We start from the raw sequence: 22,642 nt of genomic DNA, 5'->3' as shown, positions 1-22,642 counted from the left end.
ATTTTTTTTTCTAAGTTGGTACATCTGTCATAAGCATCCATGTGAAATTGCAAGTCATTTTGTCAAGTAGTTTGTTTTATACAGCTGTCTGAAGCAAAAGTTTTGTCTGCATCCCTTGAAATGAATAAAATTGAGTATTGTGTGGTTATAAAATTCTTTGCAAAACACGATTTAATACCAAAAGAAATTCACTCAGAGTTCATAAAAGTTTATGGGCACGCTTCTTCTTTGTTTTCAACAATTAAAAAATGGGCTGCCGACTTTAAATGTGGCCACACCAGTCTTGAAGATGATCCACATGAAGGACGTCCAAAAAGCGTAACAACACTAGAAATCATTGATCAAGTGCACGATATGGTATTGCAGGGTTTCCAAAACTGTGTTCCATGGAAGGTGAATAAGTGTTTCACGAGAAGTTCTCCTGGAATTTTTCATTTTAGTTTTCTAAGCATTTTTAATGAATAAATATTTTATATTTATTTTATAAAACAGAAAATCACCTGGAGAAGATAAGCTAGGTTCAGAACTATATAAATACGCAGGAACATGATTCAAAGAAAGACTCTTATTATTTTTAAATAAAATTTATTCAACTGGTATCCCCCCAAAATGGAAAAAAGTAATTGTGATTCCAATCTTAAAAAAAGGTAATAGAGATGATCCAAAAAACTATAGAGGTATCAGTATACTAAGTTCCTGTTACAAAATATATAGCAGAATCTTAAATAGCAAACTAATGTAATATTCCGAAAACTTTATTTTAGAAGTACAGAATGGATTATTTAGAAAAGGACGATCATGTATAGACCTTTTGCCTAAAATTAATAATAGAAAAAAGAAGAGAATACAATTTAGAAACACATATTGCATTTATTGACTTTGAAAAAGCATTTGACAAAGTTAAAAGAAACATATTATTTAACATATTAAAAGAAAGACAAATACCAAATAATATCCTAAAAGCTATCACAAGTGTATATGAAAATAATCAAATAAAAATAAGATTAAATCATGAGCTATCATATACGAGAGAGATAAATCAAGGGTCCGACAGGGATGTCCCCTCTCAGCAACTCTTTTTAATATTTTTGAAATTTCCAATTCGCAATTGGAAGAACAATAGTACATTGCACCCTTCGATTGGAATAGGCCTAAGTTCGATTCTCGTCGCGATAGGAGGAATCTTTATCTGGACGATTTCAATCGAAGGTGAGTTAGCCAATCTCATACGGAGGTAGCAGGGTTTTTTCTCCCGGAAACTCGGGTTTTTCATCCCGCATACAGACAAATCAGCCCTTCAGAACACACGCAATTTACAGACAAAAAATACTAGTTGTAGTGGTGGAGGTGGGCGGTAGATAGCGTTGATGGAGATGATTCGTAGTAGAGGTTCGGTGTAGTGGTTGAGACAGTTGTAGGTGTCCTCCCGCAATGAGGCTTCGATGAGTCTTTGGACTCCTTGGAGGTGTCACGAATAATAATAATAATAATAACATCTACTTAAATGAAATAATAATAAAATGGAATAAAAATTTACATCAAGGAATTAAACTTTTTCCTACAGTGAACTTAAACACTCTCCTTTTTGCTGACGACCAAATAATAATTACAGATTCTGAAGATAACTTGCAGAATTTGTTAAGTTTATTTTTAGATCTTTATTTTAGATCTAAATTAGATAGCCAAAAATAATGGTATGATAATATCAACAGAAAAATCAAAAACTATGGCCTTTAAAGGACAAGATCCAGCAAGAACTAAAATAGGAATACATAATAAGATCTTAGAACAGGTGAATTCATTTAACTACCTAGGATGTATGATCACATATGAAAATGGAAAAAGATATAAACATAAAAATTGCAAAAGACAAACAAATATTAATAACAGCAGAGTAAAAATAAAATAATAATAAAATAATAAAAGAAAAAGTATACCCTATTTGATCACAAAAGAAACGAAGAAATTATGATAGAATTAAACCAAGAACCAGTAATAGAAGAAAATTAAAAAATATAAACATAAATGGATGGAACACGTTCAAAGAATGAAAACGGAAAGATTACCAAAACAAGCCATTAGAAAAAAGAAAACCAGGACGTCCTCTTAAATCATTCAACGATGACTTCTAAGGCTGGAACAGGCCTAAATCCTTGATACACATGATGATGATGATGAAATATTTTATAATGGAAATATTCTGAGGAGAATAATATTCATCAATGTGTCGAAAAGCTCAGACCCAGAACGCCTAATAACATCTGTGTATCGTTAATTTTCACACATCAAAACCTTTCAACATTTGGGAAAGGGAATACCACTGTTTATGACCAGTCATAAAAATTGCCTGCAAGAGGATTATAACAATGGGCGGTGTATCTTCTGTTCTCAAAACTGAAGGAAATGACATCTGTTTAACATATGTCAGTAAATAAGTGGCATATTTTTAAACATGGAAATATTCATGAATTATCATTCATTTTCACACATCAAAATCTTTCAACAATCGGGAAAGAATACCGCTGTTCATGATCGATCATAAAAATTGCCTGCAAGCCAATTACAACAATGGGAGTCATATTCTCCATTCTCAAAGCTGAATGAAATAACATCTGTGTTGCAAATGTTAGTGACCAATCAGCAAGGAAGTATAAAGGAAATTTATCCACTGAAATTGAAGATCAAAGTAGTTTGTATCCGTTTCTCAAATCTAGTAATACTGATTACTTTATTTGCAAGTTCGTATTGTAGGGTGAAAGTGCTTGTTTCGTAACCGTAGTGCCGTGATTTTTTAAAAGTAATAGGCTTGCAGATTTAAATTTTAATATGAATAAGAGACAATGGACTTTGTTTGATTTTGGTATTAAGAAATCTCTTATTGAAGGTGTTTGTGGTGCAACAGATAGTCATCCATCCACCACCAGCCTACAAAGTGATCTCCAGGATGTACAAAAGGAGGGGGAAAACTACAGCACACAGGGAAAAAAAGTCTGCATTCACTTGTAAGTACCTATAATAATATCATAAATTTTTGGTGATCAGAATTGGATATGTCAATGAAAATCAGCACAAATTAATTTAATGATGTTTATATTTAATTGATGTTTAATTAATTAATAATTAATGATAAATTATTAATTAATAATAAAAAACAGCTAAATTAACAATTACTTATTAATTAATTAATTATTAATTATCTAATATAATTACATTACATTAAATAAGCTAGGTGATCCATGAAAATTTCAGGATTTGTGAAGTGTTCTGTCGTAGGAAAAGTTTGGGAAACACTGTGGTATTGCATGACCGCTGAGACTATAGGCATTTCAAAAGAACGTGTAGGATATATTTTTGCATGAAGAATTGCAAATGATAAAGCTTTACGCAAGATGGGTGCCGTGCTTGCTCACAGCAGATCAAAAACGCACTCTCATGAAAATCTCTGAACAGTGCTTGGAGCGCTTTAACAAGAATAAAACTGATTTTGTGCATTGAATTATTACTATGGATGACACTTGGATTCACTATTACACACCAGAATCCAAACAGCAGTCAAAACAGTGGACAGAAACTGGTTGTTCAGCATCAAAGAAGACAAAGTCGGTTCCATCAGCAGGAAAGGTCATGGTATCGGTGTTTTGGGATGCTAAAGGCATTTTGTTTATTAATTATCTTGAAAAATGGTGAAACAATACCCAGGGAATATTATTTCAATTTTTAGCCAGACTAGACGAAAAAATTTGTGAGAAAAGACCCAGTTTGCAGAAGAAAAAAATCATCTTTCATCAGCACAATGCACCTGCCCACAAAGATATTTTGGCAATGAAAAAATTAAGGGATCTGCACTAGGAATTGTTGTAACATCCACCCTGTTTTCCAGATTTGGCTCACTCTGACCAATATGTCTTTCCCCATACTAAAACTCTTCCTCGTTGGTCAGCATTTTTCGAGGTGATTGCAGCTGTAGAGGGGTATTTTGCAGATCTTACTGAGAACCACTACAGGGATATGAAAATGGTGCTGGAGCATCGCTGGAATAAATGTATTAGTCTTAATAGAGATTATGTTGAAAAATAAAAATAATTTTGAAATTATAAATTCAATTTTTCATTGTTAGGCCCATCCAACTACTAACCACACTCAAACTTGCTTAAGCTATTAGTAGCAGAGGCTCTACCAATCAACAACCTATAACGATATCTTACTTGATCAGTACTTTGCATGTTATAATTTTTATCGTTTTCTACCCCTATAATGCCGAAACGTAAGTGCAGTATTAATGATAATATTAGAAGAGAATTTCCTTTCATTAAAGGTGTAGATGAAAATGTGGAATGTACCTTATGTAACTGTAAATTTGCATTTCGCATGGTGGTCGGTCAGACGTAGTCAACCACGTGAAAACAAAAAAACATAAAGCTGCTGTTCGAAGTAAGGCTTCCAACTGCATTATAAGTAATTTTTTAATTACTTATACTGCACCATGTGTAAAAAGTGTTATCACTGGCAGCGCAGGAAGAAACCTTCACTATCACACAGTGGTGCCTAACCACAGCTTTAACTCCATGGACTGCATAACCACCGTGAAAAAAATTTTCAACGATAAATTCAGGTGTTCGCAAACAAAATGCAAGGCAATAATAACCAATGTTATTGCACCATTAGCAACAAAGCAGATTGAGGAAGAGCTAAAAGAAGTTCCTTTTATATCAGTACTAATCGATTCATCAAACCACTTTGACATGAAATTAGTGCCTCTGGGTATTAGATACTATCATCGAGAAAAAGGTGTTTAGGTGAATGTGTTGGAGTTAGTTAATTTAAGTGTTGAAACTTCAGAGCTTTTATTTTCTTATGCGTTGGAAGTGTTACAGAAGTTAGATCTCCTGAAAAAGGTTATTGATATATTAGTAGATAATACAAATACAAACTTTGGTGGAAAGAAGAGAAAGGGAAAGGATAATCTGTACTTCAAAATGCAAGAAAACACTACGAACAATTTAATTGGAATTGGTTGCCCTGCACATGTGATACATAATGCTGTGCAGACTGCTTCAGATTGCTTACCTATCGATCTTCAGTTAATAATTAACAAGATTTACCAACATTTCCACATTTACGAGTTGAGGAACTTAAATCATTTTGTGAATTCACAAACACAGAGTATGAAACTGTTTTGGGTAGCAGTAAGACAAGATGGCTCTCTTTTGCCTGTAATCCAGAGGGTTATTGACATATTCCTTTCACTGAAGTCATATTTTCTTTCTATTGACAAATGTCCTATCAGTCTCAAAAATTTCTTTGAAAATCCACTTTCAATTACACTCCTGCATTTCCTTGACAGCCAGTTAAAAACCTTTTATAATACCATTAAATGTATTGAAAAACAAGATATAAGAACAATTGAAGTGAAAAATGAAACAAACAAACTGGTGGAAAGGTTAAATTATAGGAAGGCAGAAAAGTTTCTTACAACTACTGTGAGAAAATAGTTGCAAGAATTAGAAAAAGGACACATAACAGTTGAAAAATTTGAAAGTTATGCAGTAGATTTCTACTGCACCTGTATTGAATATATTCAAGAGTGGTGTACACGATTTCTCACACCTCTTCAATCTATGGATTGGATTAATTTAAAGAGAAAGGATCCTGTGACTTGGAAGAACTTACAAGAAAGCTACATATTCCTGCAAACAGTGTCACCAAATTTTACTGTGAATGAAGAGGACTTATTTGATGAGTTTGTATGTGTGAAAAAATATCATGAAAGCAAATTTAAAGTGTGGAGTGAACAGAAGATCAAAGTGTCAGTGATAAATGGTGTGAAATGTCTGATCATTTTACAAAGCAGGGTATAAATTCTGGGAGTATTAAATGCCTAGTTAGTTTTTGTTTACCACTGCCAGTGGTAAACAAAAATGGTAACAGGTCCAATATTATGGACCTGTTCAAGACCTGTTTGTATGCGTGAAAAAATATTGTGCTTTCACAATATTTTTTCACACATACAAACTCATCAAATAAGTCCTCTTCATTCACAGTAAAACTTGGTGACACTGTTTGCATGAATATGTAGCTTTCTTTTATGTTCTTCCAAGTCACAGTATCCTTTCTCTTCAAATTAATCCAATGTTGTTTTTTTTAAAGTGGATTTAATGTTAATTTTAATGTTTATAGCAATATTTAATTTAAAGTGCAACATATATAATAGTTTTATTTTTTTTCTTAATTTTTAACATGTCCCGTTTTTTTACAAAATGTCCCAGGTTTTTTAAGTAAAAATTTCAGAATGTAACAGATTTTAGTAAAACATTATGGGAACCCTATCTTAAAATGAAAATCTGATCCTGACAACCTCTGTTTGTGCCTGAATCCAGTTTGTTCTTCACCAAGCTTCCCTTCCACAATTTTTCTTAATCTTTTCTCTTGTATGCTTGTATAGATCTACCAGGAAGGTAGATCTATACAAGCATATATATATATATATACACACACAGAGGTATTTCCCTACTACTCAGCATGGAAATACCTCTGTAATTCTCGCATTCAGTTTTATTTCTCGTTTTATAGATAGCTATTATGAGAACCCTCCTCCAATCACATGGAATTTGACCCTCTGACCAGGTCTTCTGAATTATGCAATGCAGCCACTGTAAAACTTTTATACCTCCATATTTTAGCATGTCTGGCCAGATTTCATCTACTCCAGCTATCTTTCTACATTTCAGGCTTTTGATTATGTTTTCTACTTCAAGTATGGATATGTGTATTCCTGTTGGGAGTTTCTACCATTATGCTGACACTGCTTGTTTCATTTAGCAGACATCTAGAATATCTTTATCTTCAGTTTTCATGTTGCCGTTATCATCTCTGATTCCTTTTACAGTATTCTTTCTTCCATTTCTAAGTTTTTTCAATAGCCTCCAGAATATTTTGCCACCTATCTTATATTCATTTTCTATGTTCTTACCAAAGTCTTCCCATGACTCTTGTTTAGCTAGTTTTACACAGTTCTTCACTTTCATACATTTTTCTCTGTATTCTCTAAGAGCAGAGGCTGACTCACTTGCCAGGAACTTTCAATATGCTTTCTTCTTTTCCTTCACTGCCTCTTTAACTTCCTGTCCACTGTGGAGTTCTGATTTTTCTATCCTTACAGATAGCTATACTATATGACTCTCTGAATCAATCAATCAATGTTTTCTTTGGGATTTACCATTGAATCTCCAAGGTTTGGTTCTTGTTTTAAAACTCTTTCATTTTTTTTTCAATGATGTTTGTATATTTCAGTCTACAGTGTTCACCTGTGAAAGCTGTTCAATCTTGATTCATTTTAAAACTTTCTTACACACTCTTCTTTTCAATGTGAAATTCAATTTTATCCTGCTCAAAACTAAATAGTGATAACTTCCTATTTCAGATCCTCTGTATACTGTTGTGTCCTGAATAAGGAAAAATTGCTATGAACTATAACATAATTAATTTAGTTTATTCCTTTATCCAAGAGTAAGCAAACAAAGTTTGAGCCTGAATATATCTTCAGGACTTAGGTTAGGTGGTACATCCTTTGGCAACTCGTAGCGAAGGTGAACCAAGCTCTCATCACGCCTTGTCTTAGTATCTCCCATAATGCAAAACACATCTCCTTGTTGACAGTGGGAGGCAGACTCTGGGTGTGCCTCCCACTGACGAGACCTCAATAATGGTCGAAACTGGTCTGGGTAGTGGCCTTCCCTTAATGCATGGCAGTATACATGTCTGCAAGGAGATGTGCTTTGCATTATGGGAGATACTGAGACAATGAGTGATGTGGGCTTGGTCCACCTTTGCTACGAGTTGCCAAGGGATGTACCACCTTACCTCAGTCCTGAAAAGATATTTTCAGGCACATACTTTGTTTGCTCACTTGGATAAAGGATTAAACTAAATTTATTATAGTCTAACCAAGTGTAAAATAAACTTCGAACTATAACATAGTCAATGAGACTTTTCCTATTTCTTGCATCTTCTCTCCATGTGTGAAATGTGCAGAATGTTATGTTGGAACATGGTGTTAGTAACAACTAATCCATGTCCTGAGCAGAAATCCAGCAAGTATTTATCAGGATTATTAGCTTTGCAGTTTTCTTCAAATTTTCCCCAAACATTTCTATATATCTGTTAATCATTTCCAACTGTGCGGTTTAGATCTTCAATAAGGACTAACTTTTCCTTTTTCATTGAGCAAGCTACCTTCTCCAATGCCTCAAAAAATTTCTCCATTTCTTCCTCGGTAAAACCTTCTGTGGGACCATTGAAGTTTTTCCACTTGGTTATATTATAAATTAAAGATGCCAAGAAATTATATTCTTGGTTTAATCCTTTATCCTAGTGTAAGCAAACAAAGTTTGTGCCTCAAGTAATTTCAGGACTGGGCAACTCGTACATAGAAGCTAATGACTTTACATCACTTGCTTTAGCATCCTATAATGCAAAGCACTATCCTTAGAGGCATGTATAATGCTATGCATTATGGGAACAGTCACTATCCAGACCGATTTCAACCTTTATTATGGTCGTATTTTTTGTACAACAAGATGTTTCATTATTGGCTTGAAGGGTGCTACTGCATTACCACATTCAGAAAGATCATATCCTGCTGACAGGGGACAGGAGATAATTTCAATATGACCTAGACTCCATGTAACCTCACTATGCGATTGGTTTTAATCTGGTAGTAATAAGCAAAATATGAATACGTAAGAGAGTTTGGTTAATATTATAATTTATTATGTAACTATAATTACTGATATGAAATTTTAATTCTTTCTTCTTTTATTTTAGCAGCCAACTCTATCAGATATGACTGTTTATGAACTCAATTTTTCTTTACAAATTGAATTACTTTTAAGTAGAGTATCTCATCCAGAGTATCGTCAAATTTTGGTTGAGGTATGTAATTTATCAAATATAATCCCCTTTACATTAGTTTATTTTTTTATTCTCTTTATGTAAACTATGAGAAGAGTCTGTACTATATGTACTATCTTGTGTGTTATTGTCTTGTCCAACACCAACAATTTTTATAACCTAGTCCTAGGTTATAAAAACTGTGCTCTAGTAACCAGTATATTCAGTGGTGAGCTATAAGGGGCTCGTGGGGCCCCCCTTTTGTTAAATTTTTCTCAAATTTGCGAGCCCCCTGTTCTTCTTGTTTAATAATCTTGTAGAACTAGAAAATACCACCGTGGAATGTATACATGCTACTATAATTGTTACTTTAAATTCATATGGATTTTCTGATTACTATATAAAAATCATTTCATTGCATTTTGTTCTGATGGAGCTAGTGTAATGTTAGGAAACAAATCAGGTGTTGCAATCAAATTTCCCAACGTTGTGATTTGGCAATGCGCTCATTGTTTACACTTAGCATTAGACGATTCGATAAAAACATTAAAGAAATAAATCATTTTGAAATATTTATGGATAAATTATATGCTTTTTATCATCAATCACCAAAAAATCAACGAGAATTAAATACAATTGCAAAAGACCTTGGTATCGAAATTTTAAAAATCGGCCCTATGTTTGAACCACGATGGGCAGCTTACAGTTTACGAACGGCTCTTGCTTTGTGGAGAAATTACCCAGCTTTATGCAAGCATTTTGCATCAAACGATAAATATAAGAGCTTTTTAAACCGACTTCTCAATTTGGAATTTTTAAAAGATTATTATGAATGATTGATATCCTACAGGAATTATCATATCTGTCAGAAGCTCTACAAAGTCACAATATAAGTATTATGAGGACTAAGTTAGGCCTTTTTTTTTTTTTTTTTTTGCTCAACGGTGCGAGCCCTTTGTTAAAATTTCCATAGTTCACCACTGAGTATATCCAACACTCTTATTCATTAGATTGAAAATCAAGAAGAAAGATGTTATTAATATTAAATTTAAATTCCAGAAGATTGCAATATTCTTTATAAACGTGTTTGTGAAGATTTACAGAGAAGAAAAATAGAATGAATGTAAGGAATGAAAAAGAATGAAGAAACATTGGTTTGAAGAATAGTTCAATGATGAAATCGATTGTCTGCAGATGTATTTGAGGTGATAAAGGGATGGGATAAATTGCATTTGAATAAAGATGGCAGTTTATCTTGAGAGGTGACTGTTTCATATAAGAGCAAATGTGTTAAATCCGCCATTTCAGGAGTGCGATAGCCTCAGATGGGAGAAATCCCATGGGAAGCAGGATAAAGTGTAGCTTGGGGCTGAAGAGTATAAGGATAAATTATTTCAAAGATGAATTTTACTGCTCTGTTTATATTAATTATATGAATTCCAGAAATATTGGGAAAATAGGAAGAGGGTTGGGACAGTATTTGACCTTTACAGACGTAGTTGGTCCCAAAGTTATTGGCATTAGGGAAGCAAGAAAACTTGACTAGAAATACAAGGACATTGTACACTATCTACCAATACTTGTCCAGACACTTTAGCAATTAACAATTGATACAGAAGATGTACTCTATTATCGGGATGCCCCTCTTTGGCCTTGATCACTTCCTGCACCCTTTGAGAGAGGCTTTCCACCATTGTACTGCAGACATTAGGTGGAATTTGTCTTCATTCCTCCATCAAAGCAGCAATTAGTTCAGCAATAGATCGAGAACGTGCTGCTGCTCTGGACCTCAATCACTTCTCCGATTCGTTCCACAGGTGTTCAGTGGTGTTGAGGTCAGGACTCTGTGCATGCCAGTGCAGTCGTTTAACATCCATCTCTTCATACCATTCCATTAACAGCTGCAGCTTTGTGGCACAGGGCATTGTTATCTTGATAGTAATATGGATCCATTCCATAAAAACTCCACAGTGTAGGCAGCACCTGATTAACCATATCAAGGTACTAAGCTGCCTTCATGGAACCACAGACAACAACAGTGGTCCCACTCCAAACCAGCTGAATGCACCCCACACCATTACTCCTCAACCACTAAACTTTACTGTGGGTACAATGCACTGTGGTAACAAGCGTTCACCAGACTGCCTCCACATCCATACCCTGCCATCAGAATGGAAACCTTGATTCATTGCTTTAGAGCACCATTTTTCCACTGGTCTATTGTCCAGTGGAAAAACGCTCTTTGCACTAGGCCAGATGAGCTGCCTTATTCGTTGTTACGATGTTCGGCTTGTGTGCTGCTCTTCCATGGAAAGTTTGTAAATCAAGTTCTTTTCGTACAGTATTAGTGCTCACCATGGTGTTACTAGTGCTCTGGAACTCATCATAGATGGTCTCGGCCAATTGTAGTTTTTTGTGTGCCACCCATTTTAACATCCTCCTGTCCCTGCCAATCATTTTTAGCAGCTGCCTTGGGTGTTTTCCTGCACTAGTGATGCCAGAACATCTCCATTTGTTGATCTCATCGCCAACCTTTGATTTTGGATGCTCCAGTTGAGTAGCAGTGACATATATGGACATGTCACCAGTGTGACAAACCATGATGATACCTCTCTCAAGGTCACTGAGTTCACGTCATGTTGCCATACCACCTGTATTCAACTGCTATGATGAAATACTGTTTCCTACTATCTGTGCACCAGTTTTTATGTTCCAAGGAATGTTTCATAACTTCAAATAATAGGGGTGTCCAGACAATTATTGGTAGATAGTGTATATACCAGGAAGATAGTAAGGATAAATGAGCACTGTTTGATTCTACCTCATTGTAGGATTTAGCAGTCTTAATTTTATGTGCTACAATCTGCAGACTTAATCCATACTATGAAAAGCAGTGCCATATCATCGTATATACTTCTGTACTTCACTGTTAGAATACCATGCTTGAGTAAAAGACATTCTCTACATTAAGACATGTCCATCAGACCAGAAGAACATATAATGTGACTTGTTGTGACTCATGCCACTCAATGACATGTATTCATTACTATTAACTAAACCTCAACCCTGGTTGCATGCTGCTCTTCTATGAAGATTAATGCTATGAATTTTCTCATTATCATCATCACCATCAAATTCCTGATATGTATTCTCAGGGGATGTACAGGATAATTATGATAGTACTAAGTACTATACTACATGAAAAAGTTACACCAATACTAACTTCTGATCAACAATTTTAGAAAATTAATGTGTCATCTGTCAAGATTCCAATATTATTAGATCTTATATTTGTATGTTTTAAGGTGCTTTTTACTATATCAATCCATCTATTTGTGGCGTTGAAAGTGAGAATGAAGGTAAGCATACAGAACAATTGAATGAATGATCGAAGAATAAAAATGATGACACTGACGCAGTGAGTGAGATCGTTCTATTATGTGGAGCGATACATAGGGCAAATTGGCAACTGGAGCGTTAGCAAAAATCCTTAACAAGCGTACCGACTAATAATTGGCAAAAGTATGATAGAAAAAATAAGGGTATGATAGTAAGTGTAAACAAAATGAAAGAGCATGTGTTGTATGGAGATTCCTTAGTAAGAGGTGTGTTAGTTGAGAGTTTAACAAAATCGTACCAACCCGGTGCGACCGTTAAGAATGTAAGTGAGTCAGTTAGAATGCAAAAACAGCAGGTGAAAGAATTGATAGTGGTAGCAGGTACAAATGATTTGAAAGGAAACAAAAAGGCTATGAGTGAGGATGTGAAGGAATTGCTTGAGGTAGCAAAAGAGAAGAATGAGAGAGTTAGGATGGTGAGTCTGTTTCTGTGGTATAACAGTGAAGAGTATAGAAGGAGGGCCATAATTGCTAATGACTTTATGCGTGAATTATGTTTGACGAGTGGTGTTGAATTTGTGGAATGAGTTTGATGGGCAAAAGGATTTTTATAAAATGGATGGTTTACATTTTATAAAATGTAAACCATCCATTTTATAAAAATACTAGGGGGGGGGGGGGGGTCAGAGAGTGCTTGACCTAGTAATTGCATCTGAGGATCAGGGAAACTAGAGTTATTGGGGGGGGGGGGAGTAGATATGCAGATATTAGGGAGACAGTTGAGTGTGTGAATGTGTGTAATATGCCCAAGTGAGTAGGAAAGACCACGAATCAGAATGGGATAGTTAGTATAAGGCATCAAAATAGTGATGGGACAAATCGGCTTCTGCAGTTCTGAATGCCAGAAGTATTAGGAACAAGAAGGAAGAATTTTTGGCCTTGGTTGGCACTTCCAGACCACAGGATATTGGCATTAGTGAAACATGGCTGACAGAAGATGACACAGCTAGTGGGATTGAATGCGAGGGGTATGGTGTGTTCAGAAGAAACAGGGAGAATAAAATGGGGGGGGGTGTTATTGATGATAGCTGATGAGCTACAGCCAAGAAGAATAGAAGTGGAACTGCAGGATAGAGAAAAGAGCACATTTGAGGCTATTTGGTGTGAGATTGAAACTAGCAGAACAAAATATACTTTGGGTGCTGCTATAGACCAGGTGATGGAATAAATGGTGGAGATAGTATGCATAAGCAAATAGAAGAAATGAGTGGAAGGAGGGCAATTATTATGGAAGATTTCAACTATGGTAACATTGATTGGAAGGAGGAAGGAATTGGATTCTTTCAGTTATTAAGGGATAACTATCCATGACAGCATGTAATGGAAAATACTAGGGGGGACAGAGAGTGCTTGACCTAGTAATTGCATCTGAGAATTTGGCTAACGAATATAACCCTTTGCCACCAATTGGTGAGAGTGATCATAGAGTCTTCACTTGGGAGGTGGCTAAAGCTGTAGAATTTACAATTAAGACGGTACATGTGGAATTATTGTGCTGGTAAGTATAACAAGCTTAGGAGATTGATTGATTCGGTGCCATGGCATGCACAACTGCAAGGGCTAGAAGTTGATAGTGCATGGGAGGCAGTTAAGAAGTGTTTGCATGAAGCAATGGCTGACTGTATACCTAGAGTTTCAATAATAAATCAAGTAGGGGTTAAATGGATGAATAACACCATTAAGCTTGAGCAGCAAAAAAAGAAATGTGGAGGGAATTTGAGGAGAAAGATGACTTGTAGGCACATGAATGGTATAAAGTGCATGCCAGAAGGGTAATGAGTGTGGTAAGAAGAGCAAAAAAGGATTACGAAAGAACATTGGCCATGTGCAGGCTAAAGAAAATCCTAATCAATTTTTTCGATATGTTGCAAGTTAAAGAAAAAATGTTTATGGCAGAATGATTTTAAAGAATGACGATGGTAGGGAGCTAAACAAATCAGTTGATATAGTTGAATTACTGAGCGAGCACTTTGCAAGAATATATCTTCCAGGTGGTGACATTGCAGAAATGAATGAACCAATAGATTATACAGGAATTGTGGTGAATGAGGTGGAGGTGAATAGTCTATTGCAAAACTTCAATGTCAATAAATCTGTGGGATTGGATGGTATACCAGCTCGTATCATACGTGAAGCGGCTAAAGAATTGTCAGTACCGTTGACCAGTTTGTTTAATCTGAGTCTCAGGTCTGGGTTAGTCCCGAAGGGGTGGAAAGAAGGGAACATAGTTCCACTGCACAAAGGAGGTTCCAACTGCTGTTGTAAATTACTGACCGATTAGCATATCAGAAATCGTTGTCAAGGTCTTGGAGAAACTAGTCCAGAGAAGAATACAGGATTGGATATATGAAAATGGGATACTGTATGGGGGACAACATGGTTTTGTGAAGGGTAGATCATGCCTCAATAATTTGCTCACGTTTTATAACACAGTGACGGTTGAACTGGATAAGGGTAATGGGTTTACAGTAATTCTGCTGGACCTTGCCAAGGCCTTTGACAGGATACCACATGTTACTCCAATCAGTAAACTGAAGCAGATGGGGATGGATATAGGGTTGGTGAGATGGATAGGAGGATGGTTGATGGAGAGATACCAGAGAGTGGTTTATTCAGAAGTGGAGTCCAAAAGACAGCTTGTGACTAGTGGTGTGCTGCAGGGTTCTGTTCTTGGACCACTACTTTTCAATTTGTTCATTAACGAAATAGGAAAGGATCTGAGAGGAAGTGTTCACTTGTTTGCTGATGATGGAAAGTTGGGTAAAGCAATTGTGAGTGCATAGGATGTCAAAATTTTGCAGGATAGTTTGGAGGACTGGGCTAGGGAAAATGGATGTCAATTTAATGTGGCAAAGTGTAAGGTTATGCATTTTGGAGTGAAAAGATTAGCAGCAGTATATCACATTGGTGGAACCGTACTCCAGGAGATTGATGAGGCCAGGGATTTGGGAGTGTTGGTGGATAGGGAGTTGAAGTTTAGGGGGCACATCCCAAAAGTGGCTAAAACAGCTCATCAAATCACTTGGTTGCTGAAAAATACTTTAACAAGCAGAGACAAACAAGTTATTGTTCCTCTATATCGAGCCCTGATAAGACCCCATCTAGACTACTGTGCCTAGATATGGTCGCCAGGGTTTCTTCTTGATGGGGAGGAGATGGAGAGGATCCAGAGACGAGTGACCGAGATGGTGGCAGGTCTGTGGAATGAACCTTATGAGAACAGATTGAAGATTTGTGGGTTGCAAAAATTGGTTGATAGGTGGTAAAGAGGTGATATGATCGAGAGATTCAAATTACTGAAGGGTTTCTATAACATTAATCCAGAAGATATTTTTGAGATTAGAACTGGTGGCGAGAGGACTAGGGGCCATACATGGAAGCTGGGCAAGAATGTGGTTAGCAGGGGTGTTAGAGCTAGGTTTTTTACCTGGAGAGTGGTAAATGAGTGGAATAATCTGCTAGAGTCTGTTGTTGGTGCTGTGACCGTGAATGAGTTCAAGACGAGGTATGATAGATACTGTGTGAATGTCGGATAGTTGTTCTTGACATGATGTTAGGACCTCCCTCGATGAGTCTGTCGACTCCTTGAAGTTGCCCAAAATAATAATAATAATAATAATCTATGTCTTGGTCTTCCTCTGTGTCTGTTTTTTCCTGCCAACCTTGCTAAGAATGCTTGTTTTGCTAATCTTTCCATTCCCTTTTTATTTAAGTGACCATGCCACCTGAGATTAGCTCTACTAACACATAAACAACAATTTAAAGATTTAAAGATTAGACTACCATCACAGGTCTGATAACGAGATGAGATAACAAGCCTTCTAAACAAGGCTACTCCTGTCAGCATTCAATATTTTTAGCTATTCCTTCTTGTATATTGGATTTGAGAATTATCATTATTCTCTAAGCAAAAAATTTAGTCCTCACATCCTTGCTAACCATCACAACATCATCATCATCATCAAATTCCTGCCATGCACCCTCAAGAGGTGTACAGGATATGACAGTACTACATGCAAAAATTACATCATTACTAACTTCCTCTCTACAATTTTCCTCCAAATCAGTCTGTTACTTGTCAAGACTCCAACATTATCAGATCTTATATTTCTATCGTCTAAGACACTTTGTACCGTATCAATCCACCTATATCTTGGTCTTCCTCTGTGTCATTTTTCCTGCCAACCTGGCAGAGAACACGTGTTTTGCTAATCTTTCCTCTCCTATTCTATTTAAGTGACCATACCACCTGAGATTAGCTTTGCTAACGCATTCCTGGATGCTGACAATGTCAAGTTCTTTCCTAATATCCTCATTTTTAATATGATATTGCCATTGATGCCATCTGTTTACGCCTCTAATCTTTCTCAGGACTCTCATATCTGCGGTCTCTAGTCTTTTGTCAAGTGTTTTACTTCTGACCCAGTTCTCAGATTCATAAGTTAAAACTGGTTTGAACACTGTCTTGTATACAGCTAATTTAGTGTTCCGACTAATTTCTTTCTTATTCCATATGAATTTATTCAATTGACTTCCCACCATACCAGTTTTGCTGATTCTGTTGTCTATTTCTATATTCAATTTACCATCTTCAGTAAAAATCGTGCCTAAGTAGCTGAAATGTTTTACTTGTTCCACAGGTTCTCCATTCACAACACAGTTGACATTTTCAATGATTCTGCCTATTTTCATTGTCTTTGTCTTTTTATTGCTGACCTTCATACCATATCTATTACAACAGCTATTCAATTTAGTCAGAGAATCTTGCAAACTTGTAGTGGATTTATTTAGAAGTATAACATCATCCGCATAAAGCAAAGAGCTGACATTAACATCTCCAATTTTGATATCAGGTTTAATACCACTTTCCTTCATAATGTGATCCATATTATTATTATTAAACAAGACCTCATGGAGTCAAAGACTCATCTAGGAGGTCCTTTTATCTCACACACATCTCATCATACCGGGTCTTAAACACATTCAAACTCCCTGCAGACACCACACTCTCAGGCAAGGCATTCCAATCATTCACAACTCTGCACGAAAAAAACCTGCCTCTCACTCCCCTACTCACACCCTCTTTATACAGTTTCCAGGGATGACCTCTGGTTCTCCCCTGATCTCCCACTATTCGCTGTAGAACTTCTCCACCATTGATCCTATAGCAACCCCTTACCAACTTGTAGGTCTCTATCATATCTCCCCTCTTCCTTCTCTCCACTAGACTCTGCAAATTACATCTTTTCAATCTTTCCTCATACTCGACATTCCAGAGGTCAGAAACTACCTTAGTCAGTCGCCTTTGGACCCTTTCCAACATCTCTTCATCCTTCTGAAAACCAGGTGACCAAATCTGGGCACAATAGTCCATGTGTGGCCTAATCAAAGCCTTATACAATGGAACAAGAATCTCCCTACTTCTACATGTCAGTGTCCTCCTCATCATTCCCAGAAGTCTTTGTGTTGTCTTCACAATTTTGGCGATGTGACCCCTAAATTTTAGATCCTTATCCACTATCACTCCCAGATCTCTTATTTCCTCTACTTCCAACAATATATTTTCACCAAGCATAAATTCTGCATCCCATCTTTGTTTTCCAAATTTTAAAACCTTACATTTTGCAACATTGAACTCACATCCCCATTTGCTTGCCCAATCACTCAATTTATTCAAGTCTTCTTGCAAGGCCACAACATCTTCACTACTCTTTATGGTTCGTCCCAACTTTGCATCATCTGCAAACAACTGAATATCTCCATCCAAATCTTCGCCAATATCATTAATATACAAGTTAAATAGTAATGGCCCTAAAACAGATCCCTGAGGCACTCCACTAGTGACTTTCCTTTTCCTGGATATTGCACCCCCATACACAACTTGTTGATACCTATCAGATAGCCAGTCTCCAATCCAATGCACTAATCTAATATCCAACCCCATCTGCTCTAGTTTGACTGTCAACTTATCATGAGGCACTCTATCAAAAGCTTTTGCGAAATCCAAGTATATTACTGTGTATCCTTCTCCTCTGTCCAAGGAAGCAGTCACTTTATTGTAATAAGTAAGTAGATTACTAAAACACGACCTCCCTTTAGCAAATCCATGCTGTCCATCAAAGATTATACCATTGTTGTCAACCCAACTCTGGATCCTAGTTCTCACAAGCTTCTCCAACAACTTAACCACAACACCTGACACACAGATAGGCCTATAGTTTGATGCTTGAGTTCGATCACCTCCTTTATGAAGTGGCACAATCTTGCCCTCCTTCCACTCTTTAGGGACTTGACCAAGTGCAAGACTCGTATTAAAAAAATATGTCAAGGCAGGTGTCAACTCTCTGGCACATTCCTTCAGAATACGCGGTGATATATTATCAAGTCCCACAGCCTTATTTACATCTAGTTTACTCAACTCCCCAAACACCTCTTGCTCACTTACAGTCAGTCTCTCCTCCCCATCATCAACTGCTCTTAATCTCTCCATGAAGTCACATTCACAAGATTGAAAGATCTTTATGAACTGCTCATTAAGTATCTCCACCACACATTCTGCAACAGCTGTCTTTATACCATTTCCTCCAATCAATGTCATCCTTCCGTAATCATTCTTTCTTTTGCTGGCTGCATATCGAAAGAACTCCCTAGGATTCTTTTTAGCTTCATTAGCTAACTGCTGTTCATACCTCTCTTTAGCTACTCTCACCAACCAAGTCACTCTCCTTGCCTGGTCTTTGTAGAACTCATGAAATTGGTTACTTCCACTTCTCTTATGCTGCCTCCACAATGCCCTTTTTCTCTGTATTGCATGCTTAATCTCTTTATTCATCCATCTCACACCTAACTTATTTAACCTTCTCACCCGTGGTATACATTTAGACATTGCATCCACTAAATATTTTTTGAAAATCCCCCAAAATCCCCCATAATGAATAACAGAGGGGTAAATGTACATCCTTGTCTCACACCAGATTTAACATTAAACCATCTTCCTGTACTTCCTTCAATTCTAACTGCTGACTTACAACTCAAATAAAGACTAAGTATTGCTTGATATAATGCACCATTGACACCATATAACTGCAGCGTATTGAATAGCTTATCTCTTGGCACCTTGTCATATGCCTTTTCCAAAGATCTTTGTTATATTCCTATGCTTTCTCGACTATTTGTCATAAAGTGAAGATCTGATCCTGACAGCCTCTATTTGGCCTGAATCCAGCTTGTTCTTCACCAAGCTTTTCTTCCACAATTCTTCTCAACCGTTTCTCAAGTATACTTGCATAGATCTTGCCAGGAACACTTAGTAGGGAAATACCTCTGTAATTCTCACATGCAGTTTTATTTCCCTTTTTATATATGGGTACTATGAGAGCTCTACTCCAATCATCGGGAATTCGTCCCTCTGTCCAGGCTTTCTGAACTATGCAGTGTAGCCGCTGTAAGACTTTTATACCACCATACTTCAGCATTTCTGGTCTAATATCATCTACTCCTGCTGCCTTTCCACATTTCAAGCCTTTGATGGCTTTTTCTACTTCAAGTATGGATTATGTATTCCTGACTGCAAGCCTGGTCAGTGTTTTTTTATCACTGTGCTGTCATCACTGCTTGTTTCATTTAGCAGTTTTTCAAAGTAATTACTCCATACTTCAAGGATATCTTTTTCTCCTGTTTTCATGTCACCTTTATCATCTCTAACTCCTTTTACAGCACTCTTTCCTCCATTCCTAAGCTTCTTCAACAACCTGCAGAATATTTTGCCACCTTCTTGATATTTATTTTCTACATTCTTGCCAAAGTCCTCCCATGACTTTTGTTTAGCTAGTTTTACACACTGATTAGCTTTCTTACATTTGTCTCTGTATTCTGTAAGAGTAAAAGCTGACTTATTTGCCAGGAACTTTTGATATGCTTTCTTCTTTTCCTTCACTGCCTCTTTAACTTCCTGTGTCCACCAGGGAGTTCTGATTTTTTTATCCTTGTACCCAACCTCACCCCATGCCTCTCTGGCAGAATCAATGAATGTTTTCTTCAGAGTTTGCCACTGAATCTCCAAGGTTTGATTCCTGTTCTCAAACTCTTTCATTTTCTTTTCAATAATCTTTCTGTATTTTAGTCTACAGTTCACATCTGAGAGCTGCTCAACTTTTATTCGCTTTAAAACTTTCTTACATGTTATTCTTTTCAATACGAAATTCAGTTTTTTCCTGCTCAAGACTAAATAGTGATCATTTCCAATTTTAAATCCTCTGTACACTCTGGTGTCCTTCACCAGGGAGAAAACATCACTATCAACAATAACATAGTCAATGAGACTTTTCTTATTCCTAGCCTCTTCTCTCCATGTGAATTTGTGCACATTTTTATGTCGGAACATGGTGTTAGTAATAACCAGTCCATGTCCTGAGCAGAAATCCAACAGATATTTGCCATTATTATTAGCTTTGCTTTTCTCCAAATTTTCCCAAAATATTTTTGTATGTCTCACAATCATTTCCTACTCTGCTATTTAGATCCCCAACAAGGACCAACTTTTCCTTTTTCATTGTGTTAGTTGCTTTTTCTAAAGCGTCAAAAAATTCATCCACTTCTACCTTAGTAGAACCTTCTGTGGGACCATAGGCACAAATAAGTCTCATTGTCCAGTTCCCCATTCTCATATTTGCCCACATTACTCTACTTGAGACTGACTGCCATTCAAGAAGATTAGCCTCGTATTTTGTGTTGAATACTATGGCTACTCCTTCTTTTCCTTGATTGTCATTGCCTGAATATAACATTTTGTATTTATTGCTCAGAAAGATCTCACCAGTTTTGGTCTTTTTTGTTTCAGTCATCCCTATTATGTCGATCTGGTACTTATCTAATTCCTCAGCTAGCTCCATTTCTTTGCCATTCAGGCTTCTTACGTTGATAGTACCGATCTTTAACTCTGGTGATGTTGAGTTGGGGTTTGTTTTCAGATTTGTTCCAGTAGCTATGCTAACCATACTCTTGCTAAATTTCTAGTGATGACACTAGTTTCTTCTTCAGCCTCCTTCCACACACACACACACACATACACACACACATTTAGTTATGTACTAAAAAATTTCCCATGTATCAGTCTTATACAATCTTTTACATAACTTATAAGTCTTATCATGAATTCCCTTTTCTGGCGGATTACAGAAATCAACCAATCCATCTATCCTTAAAAGGGGATTTCCAATGACCCCCTCATAAGCTGTTTTGGCCACATCTGCAATACGCCTTCTGAAATTAAACTCACAGTCTATGGCATCTCCAAATCCCTAGACTCATCCATTTTCTTCAGTCCAGTTCCATCAAAGTAGTATACAACTGATAAGCTTTTTCATCCCAAAATGCATAACTCTACACTTTTCACATTATACTGATACCAATATCATTATTATTGTTATCATTATTATTATTATTATTACGGGTATCTCCATGGAGTCAGTAGACTCATCGCGGGAGACCCAAACTAGCAAAACAATGTCTGTCATATCTCTTCTTGAATTCATTTACAGTCGAAGAGCTCACAACTAAGTCACGCAATGAATCCCATTCGTTCACCACCCTCCAGGCAAAAAACCTTGTTCTGACACCCTTGTTAACCATACTTTTCTTTAATTTCCAGGGATGACCTCTTATTCTTCCATCACTATCACACAGCTGAAGCATTTCCCCTGCATCAATCCTATAAAAACCTTTCAGTAATTTAAATGTTTTTATCATATCCCCTCTTCTCTGCCTATCAACCAACCTCTGCAGTCCACAAGCTCTCAATCTATCCCTCTCCACAGCCTCCTCATCTCCAAGAAATCCAGGCGACCACACCTGAGCACAGTAATCCAAATGTGGAAGTATCAATGCTTTATAAAGGGGAATAATAACCTCTTATCTCTGGATGTCAGTGTGTTCCTCAACAACCAAGTAATCCTATGTGCAATCTTGGACACCTTAGCAATGTGTCCTCTGAACTTCATCTCCCTATCCACCAATACCCCTAAGTCCCTAGCCTCATCAATCTCTTGGAGTACCTTTCCATCAGTGTAGTACACAGCTGGTAATCTTTTAATCCCAAAATGCATGACTTTCACTTTTCCACATTGAACTGACATCCATTATCTTTTGCCCATTTTACCAGCTTATTTAAATCATCCTGCAAACTTTCAACATCAGCTTGATTTTTTATTGTGCTACCCAACTTTGCATCATCAGCAAACAACTGAATATCTCCCTGTAAGCCATTTCCTGTATCATTGATATACAAATTAAACAACAATAGCCCAAGCACAGAGCCCTGAGGCACACCGCTGAACACCTGCCTCATCCTGGACTTG

At 36.7% G+C, this 22,642-nt stretch overlaps 1 protein-coding gene across 3 annotated transcripts in view; it reads left to right on the top strand.

Moving 5' to 3' along the window:
• The window catches only part of LOC150103081 (putative phosphorylase b kinase regulatory subunit beta), an 860,602-nt gene that overhangs the window by 802,511 nt on the left and 35,449 nt on the right, over window positions 1-22,642 (top strand). For all 3 annotated transcript variants that reach the window (XM_090398411.1, XM_090398412.1, XM_090398413.1), the window contains exon 27: window positions 8,824-8,931. In XM_090398411.1, the coding sequence (XP_090254537.1) occupies window positions 8,824-8,931 (108 nt within the window). The remainder of the gene's footprint in view (window positions 1-8,823; window positions 8,932-22,642) is intronic.

This window comes from Typopeltis vanoorti, chromosome 9 (assembly GCF_054136105.1).
Source record: "Typopeltis vanoorti isolate ZY-2024b chromosome 9, IOZ_Tvanoo_1.0, whole genome shotgun sequence".
NCBI lineage: Eukaryota > Metazoa > Arthropoda > Arachnida > Uropygi > Thelyphonidae > Typopeltis > Typopeltis vanoorti.
The sequence above is the reverse complement of the archived record's forward strand: the minus strand, read 5'-3'. Positions and strand labels throughout refer to the sequence as shown.